The sequence below is a fragment of the Seriola aureovittata genome, chromosome 2 (assembly GCF_021018895.1).
Source record: "Seriola aureovittata isolate HTS-2021-v1 ecotype China chromosome 2, ASM2101889v1, whole genome shotgun sequence".
Classification (NCBI taxonomy): domain Eukaryota; kingdom Metazoa; phylum Chordata; class Actinopteri; order Carangiformes; family Carangidae; genus Seriola; species Seriola aureovittata.
This window is the reverse complement of record NC_079365.1, coordinates 16,890,925-16,898,863: the sequence shown is the minus strand read 5'-3', so window position 1 is coordinate 16,898,863 and position 7,939 is coordinate 16,890,925. Positions and strand designations below refer to the sequence as shown.

Below are 7,939 nucleotides of genomic sequence, written 5' to 3'. Positions count from 1 at the left end.
TCTGTCTCAGACTTATCTAGGCCTATGTCTTTTACTGAATTCTGTTTCTTTCCTACCTGCTTTTTTTTTATCTCCTCTCTTTTGTGATTTATGTGACTTACATGTCGGTGCCGTAACTCTGAAGTTTCCCATCAGGTCTAATAATGCACTCTATGGTATCTATCTGTCTATGAACAGAGAGGTAGTGATGGAGATGGGAGAAAATGTGCTTGGAAAATTGGTGACTCACTTTGATGGGGATGGGGATGGTGTTTGCTGAATGATTATTACAGCCCATGGAGAATTAGAAGGACTATTTCGGCCCAAAATGGCCCAGATTCTTCAACAAATTATTGGGGCTTTTGAGTCACTGTTCTGTAGGTATGATGATCGTTTCTCTTTTAATAATGAGTATAATTTAGAAAGAACTTTAATGGAGTTCTTCCAGATGTAGCTAACTAGATTTATGGATGGATTATGAAACAATGGGCACCCTTGGCCGAGATCCCCACCCCTTCTACGTAGGAGCAAAAGACCAAAAGTCATTTGCATTTAGTTTTGTCTCTCTTTGTAGTCAATTATTGTCTCTCTGTTTTTCTTTTTTTCTTTTCTTTTTTTTTTTGGTGTCATTTTAATTGTTTGTGTCTTTGTAGTCATTTTGTTTAGCTTTGTTGTACTTTTGTGTACATTTATGGTCATTGTGTGTGTGTCTTTGTGGTCATTTTACAACTCTTTGTGGTCCTTTTGCCAGCCCTTGTGATTGTTTTGTGTCTCTTTGGAGTCATTTTGAGTTTCTTTGTGGTTGTTTTGTGTCTCCTTGTGGTAATTTTGCATTTGCATCTCTTTGTTGTCATTTCATATCTCATCGCGGTCCTTTTCGACTCTGTTGTCATTTTGCAAATCTTTATCATCATTTGATGTCTCTTTGTAGTCATTTACCAGACTTTCCACCTAATAATGTTAACAGTACAGAGGGTTCAAACAAGGCCCTCTGACCTGTTGGGCCCCTGAGCCAGGTAGGCACTTTCAGTAATCCATCCATGCCTAGATTCAGAAAACCACTTACAGACTTGACACAGTCCAGTTGTTGTATGGCTTTTTTTTTTTTTTTGGGAAGAAGAAGAAGAAGAAGAAGAAGAAAAGTTAAGAGCTTGTTTGGAAACATACCACCGTCCAACAGTAACTAGACATTACTATTGGACAGCAGAATATAATGATTATACACAGTATTTTGTGGCCCGCTGTCCATTCCGCTGCAGTAGGTGGCGGTCTGTACATTTAACACTGGTTTGCGATCCGCCAATAAACACAGAGAAGAAGAAGGACGAATCGTTGTGGCTCTCTTCTGCTGAGCTGCCGGTGCTAACAACAAGTTTAGCTAGCAGTTGAATCGGGGGGCGTGAATTCTGCTGCTAACATTATTGTTCGGCTGTAGCTACAAGAAAGGTGAGCTATATTTCTTGAATACCTTAATCTGCTTGATTCCTCCCTTGTATTGTATCATATAACTCTGGTTAGTGTGCGGGTCGGCTTGGAAAGTAATTTTCTTTATAACCGTGTCGTCGTGTTAGATGCTACATTTGCAAGCTGCCACATTGTGTGCTGGCTAGCATAGCTTTAATATTTGCATGGTGGACGAGGTAGTTGTGAATCCTGACTAAATGTGTGGCAGCTGAGTTAGACCCAAGTAATTACTTTATTTAATCATGTTGTACAATGGCTGAATTTACGTCTTAATCAAACCAATAGTCTTAAAAACAAGTTTTAACGATATCTGGGTCTCTGTTACGCACTAGCTAACGAAACCGAGCTATGTTACTTTTGGTTGCTAGCTTGCGTTAGCATGGGTGAGTGGAGCTAGTGCTGACAATTAAATAGCTTGGGAATCCCTAACGTTATACTCACTTTTCAGGTTATTAGGGACACCCTATTAAAAATAATGCAGGCTAATACAACAGTCCAGCAATAAATCCTACCTTCATTAAGGTTATACTGATCAGTTGTTAAAATGTTTAAATTGTTTTAGAGAAGTGTTGAGTGAACTGTATGGAATTTTTTGAAGCAGTTTGTGCTGTTGTTGAAGTGTTTTTTTTCCATTATACAGAGAGACATCTGTTTATTTTACTCTTTGATATAAATAGGTCTACGAAATACAAAAAAAAAAACACCTTATGAGTTTAATGCAACACAGTTAACACCTCGATAAACTACACGCTTTCAAAATGATCAAGTTAAATCAAAACCTATCTGAAACGGCATCAATAAAAAGAACATTATAACCTTTATTAAGAAGGATTTAATGCAGAACTACTACATTAGACTGCATGTATAATCAAGTCCCATTTAGCCAACTCTGCGTAAAGTAAGTTTAAAGACAGTCAGACCAGAGTCTGTAAACTTGAACAGCCTTCCTGCAACTTGAGGGGGTTTCATAGTGCTCCAGATGTAAGACTAAACCAAAAAGATATTAAATGCACTCTTCAGCAGGCTGCCAATGTACTGCCAAACAGCGATAAATGGGTTTTTCAAAATGGACCCAACAAGGTAATATTAAATGGTATAGTGCATTCATTGCACTAGAGCTCGGGTATGTGGCTATAACATTTTCTGTCTTTCTTTTCTTTCAGGCCCATCTGATTGTAGGACTCTAACAGGAAGATATTTGCTGAAATGGGAGGTATAATAACTTGTTACTTTATAACCTTTCCCTGCAGCTCAAAACAGGTTTTTCCCCAATAAATGGTTTAGCTGAGGCAGTGAGACACCCACATCTTTCCTTGATTTGTCTTGACTACTTAGTCTTGGGATAAATTCAGTGAAATGGCAGTTTTGCCCTTTAAACCCTTTGTTTGCAGCAAATGATTATTTTTCATTGATTAATCCACCCTTAGTCTCTCTTGATTAAGTGTTTAGTTTAGAAGACATCAAAAAACATTCAATAGATAAACTGATTATAGATATAATAACAAGGTAGAATTGATTGTTTTTATATAATCCAGGCAATGGACCTCATCATATTGGTACACAACCTCTGTAAAGAAAGGGTTGTCATAAAGCAGTCCTGCTGAGCATTTTGTAACATTACCAGCAGTGGCTTTACTCAGACATTAATAATAAAAGGAGGGCTACCTTGGTATAAACTATGGCTAAATATCTGACAGCTTACACAATTTTTTCTCACTGTTTTTAGTGTCATATTGCTCAATACAAATACTTATCTTATACAAACCATAATTCATTGTTGATGTAGTGTAACCTGTGAAGCAGATGGCAGCACATAAGCTATGAACTGGCTTGTAAAAACTTGAACCACTCGACACCAGAAAGGGAAAAAAATGAGAGAAAGTAAATGTTGGACATGTAGATTATTGCAGCAAGGATTATGCAGAATGAGTTAAAATCCTGTGTGGCCACATTTATTATATCCGATCATGTTCGTTTGTGTCTCTTCTTGTTTCAGACCCTGCTCTTCACAGAGACTGTCCCCTTGACTGCAAGGTTTATGTTGGAAATCTAGGAAACAATGGAAATAAGACAGAATTAGAAAGGGCTTTTGGGTACTATGGTCCTCTAAGAAGTGTTTGGGTTGCTAGGAATCCACCAGGTTTTGCTTTTGTAGAGTTTGAAGATCCAAGAGATGCATCTGATGCTGTGAGAGAACTGGATGGAAGGTAATTCCTTCAGCACATTTCTTAGCTGTTCTTTTTTTAGTGCTCGTTTGGTTTTTGTTTTAACAATTGCTGTTTCCCACATGTGTGATGGCTTTTGTTTAGAACCATGTGTGGCTGTCGAGTGCGTGTTGAGTTATCCACTGGGGAAAAGCGCTCTAGAAGCCGTGGCCCGCCTCCATCCTGGAGTAGACGCCCTCGAGATGATTTTAGGCGACGTAGTCCTCCAGTCAGACGCAGGTATGTATTTCCCACGTGATTTTTGCCGTTTTATTTAGTGGCAGTGTCGTGTAAAAACAGATTTACATTCCTCACACAGTGTAAGCATTAGCTTTATGATTCCTTCAAAATATTAGTTCGCTTAGTAAAGCCGTTTAAATTTACCAACCACCCAAAAGGTAAATCTTTCATATCTTTAGATCTTTTAAAGCTTTGTCAAAAGGCCAATAAGGGAGTAAAGTTTCTGAGTGGTCATTTCTATGGCCTATTGAAATAAAATGATTATTAAAAATGAACTTTCTCATTATTATTATTATTATTATTAATATTATTATTATTATTATTAGCACACATAGAATATGAGTTCATAAATAGATAATCTGTGGTTCTGACTGCTTCAGGATTTGATATATTGATGTCAACCCTTTTATTAATTTGTTTAACAATCTAATCCTACCTGATCCTCCTAACTGGAGTGATACTTTTCAAAAAAAATTTCATTATTTCAGCATCGTGAAGGGTCTTCTTTTTTCTTTTTCTTTTTTTATCAGTGTCAATTTTGTTAAGTTTCAGAGCTGAGTCCAATGGCAACTTATGTCAGCACTTGACTATTTATGAACTCTTAAAGCAGTATGCCTGTAAAACACCAAGCTCTACCAGAGTGATATTGCATTACGGGGACATCGTAAGAGGTTAGCGTTTCATCTTCCATCAAACATTTTATAGGCATTTTCTAGAATTACTTAACTGCAGGTGTAAATTTTGTTTTCTCTCTGAGTTCAGTTGCCATCTATTAATAAAACTGAACCCCGTTTCAGAGTCACCACCACGCTTCTCACCATCTGAGTCAGTCAACTAGTCTTCTTTCAGCATCATGTGACTGCTGACCAGCGAGCCCCAATCAGCTTGGCTGGTGTTGTCACATGACCCAGGCTCACCGCCAGTCGTCAGGTTCCACCAACCTTTTGGTTCCTGAGCATGCAGTTCTCAGCACCCTCCTCTTCTTCCTCCAACCTTAACCCAATCGACAGCGGTCCACTTCACATTATCAACCAATCAGCGTCTTTACTCTTTCTATTCTCCACACAACTACTGTATCAACGGGAACAGCCCTTGGCTTACATCCCTACCCATCTTCCCCCCCCAAAAAAGGCAGGGAAAATCTACAACTACCCCCTCCAACCAGCCACCAAGCAACTTCATATCTCCAACATTTGCATCATGTGGCAAATCCTCTCTGCAATTCGACCTCCCTCACCATCAGTCTGGCTTCCTTGCGTCATTTCTATGTTGTCCAAATCCCCCAAAATAGTAAGTTTCTTTTATCCTGCTCTTTGTAGTTTTTATGCTTAATCTAGCTTTCAACACTGCTTGACATTTTTCCATCAGCAGTTATATAATTTTGAGCAATTTCAGTGCAGAGCTGCAAAAATCTAAAGGTCAAAAGTTTTGGTCAAGGAAATTTGCTGTCAATCTATAGTTTTCATTTGCAAAAATGAACTACTTTGATCGGATCATCACTGTAAGTTTATTTTCATGGCTCGACATTAAGCCATTATGAGTGATATCCATTAAAATAAATTGTACTTTGTTTTTGTTAAACTCGCCCCCTTTTCAACAAAAATACCCTTTCACTTTGAGCACACCAGGTTCATAATTAAAAAAAAATATTTTCAATTTATTTGTTATCAAGGTTGTTCTGTAAAAGTAAAAACAATGAGTCACCATTGTTTCTGATCACGTCCATTGAAGAAGCAATTTACTTTTATCATGTATTTTGTACATAATTTTGCACAAACTGTGCCCCCAGCATTGTTTTAAACCAATTTTATAGTAGCATAGCAGTAGACAAATGATCTAAGAATATGTTTTTCCCAGTTGTCATAATTATCCGAGACAAGCCTTAATGTCGAGCCCTGATTTTGTTCTAGACTCTGAAATACGACTCCATGATTGGTGCTCATTAGCCAAAGTTTCCTTTTTAATGAGTTGATCTTGATGCGGTTCATGGATGCAGATGATCCTTCTATAAACAGACAAGGAACTACGTGTAGCCACGTTTCCATGTGTAACCCGTGTCTCTGTAGGGATCAAGAGTACCAAAGGTTTCATTAGTGATAGGAAGGGTGAAATTCTCTGTTGTAATTTTTTGTTTTATGTTTTTTAACTTCACCTACAACATAGATCACCAAGGAGGAGGAGCCTCAGTCGCAGTCGCAGCAGGTAAGCTTGTAACAGCAATTTTGATTGAAATTATGTCTGTGTTCATGATAAATGATAAAATTCATGTGATTTGGTTTTTGGGGTTTTTTTGCCCACCAGGTCTCTTTCAAGAGACAGACGTAGATATCGGTCTCTCTCCAGAGACAAGAATCGTAAGCGCTCAAGATCCTTCTCACAGTCAAGGAGGTACATAAGTATTATTATTATTATTATTATTATTATTATTATTAGTACTGACTATTATAATGTATTTTAAAACTTCATCTCACATTCATTCACTAATTCATGTATTTTACAGTCGTTCACGGTCTAATGAGAGGAAATGAAGACCTCAAAGGATGGTTTGTCTGCAGCATCCTGCTATGGTTTGACAATACAAATTTTTATAGTCATGTTTTTCTTTTTAGATTTTGTTTGCAAGCTCACGCCATCTAAGGTCAGCTTGTTAAATGTGGTGTACTATTCTGTTGAATTAACAACAAAAGACTCGTTTTATTTTGTTTTTTTTCCAACAATATTTTTTGCCTTCGAAATTACTGTTCACATGAAACGAATTTTATCTTACCCTGCATGTTCTGAAATTCAATACTGGATTTAGTTTTACATCACCATCCTGTTATTTTTTTTAACTGCTTAACTGAATTAAGGTATATGTAATGTTTTTATTTGTTTTTGTTTCCTCTTTATTATTCTTGGTTGACTCTTAAATTACTTTAATGGGTTACTGTGATACGCATCACCAGTAGAAGGAGCATACTTTGTACCAGTGACAGAAAGCAGACTCAGCAAATGTTGTAAATACTGGTGCTTTTATTTGCAGGCTATCCTTGAAGCCTAAAACATCTGTAATTCTGTTTTTTACCTATTTCAATTTTGCAAAAGAAGGCCTTTATTCAGCTTTGCTTGATTCTCTGAGCTCTGACAATTCGTGCTGATGCAGTTAAACAACTTGTTCAATAAATGTTTTTCCAGTTGAAATTATTTCCCCTTTGCCCATTCTTTTTTATGTTGGAGATACACTGAACAAAAATATAAATGCAACACTTTTGTTTTTGCTCCCATTTTTCATGAGATGAACTCAAAGATCTAAAACATTTTTTATATCCACAAAATAACAATTTCTCTCAAATATTGTTCACAAATCTGTCTAAATCTGTGATAGTGAGCACTTCTCCTTTGCAGAGATAATCCATCCCACCTCACAGGTGTGGCATATCAAGATGCTGATTAGACAGCATGATTATTGCACAGGTGTGCCTTAGGCTGGCCACAATAAAAGGCCACTCTGAAACGTGCAGTTTTGCTTTATTGGGGGGGTCTGGGGGAGTCAGAAAACCAGTCGGTATCTGGTGTGACCACCATTTGCCTCACGCAGTGCAACACATCTCCTTTGCATAGAGTTGATCAGGTTGTTGATTGTGGCCTGTGGAATGTTGGTCTTCAATGGCTGTGCGAGGTTGCTGGATATTGGCAGGAACTGGAACATGCTGTCGTGTACGCCGATCCAGAGCATCCCAAACATGCTCAATGGGTGACATGTCCGGTGAGTATGCTGGCCATGCAAGAACTGGGATGTTTTCAGCTTCCAGGAATTGTGTACAGATCCTTGCAACATGGGGCCGTGCATTATCATGCTGCAACATGAGGTGATGGTCGTGGATGAATGGCACAACAATGGGCCTCAGGATCCCGTCACGGTATCTCTGTTTGTTGTCCATAACATACGCCTGCCCATACCATAACCCCACCGCCAGCATGAGCCACTCGATCCACAACATTGACATCAGAATGTGAGCATTTGCCCACTCAAGTCGGTTACGACGACGAACTGGAGTCAGGTCAAGACCCCG

At 38.2% G+C, this 7,939-nt stretch overlaps 1 protein-coding gene across 1 annotated transcript; it reads left to right on the top strand.

Annotated features, from left to right (window-relative positions):
* The first annotated feature begins 1,278 nt into the window (after positions 1–1,278).
* Positions 1,279–7,072, top strand: srsf3a (serine and arginine rich splicing factor 3a). Its single transcript, XM_056405102.1, has 7 exons — positions 1,279–1,425; positions 2,607–2,656; positions 3,440–3,650; positions 3,753–3,887; positions 6,051–6,089; positions 6,189–6,275; positions 6,388–7,072. Exons 2-7 carry the CDS (start codon positions 2,650–2,652, stop codon positions 6,413–6,415), a joined length of 507 nt encoding a protein of 168 aa, XP_056261077.1. The 5' UTR covers positions 1,279–1,425; positions 2,607–2,649; the 3' UTR covers positions 6,416–7,072.
* The last annotated feature ends 867 nt before the right edge of the window (positions 7,073–7,939 follow it).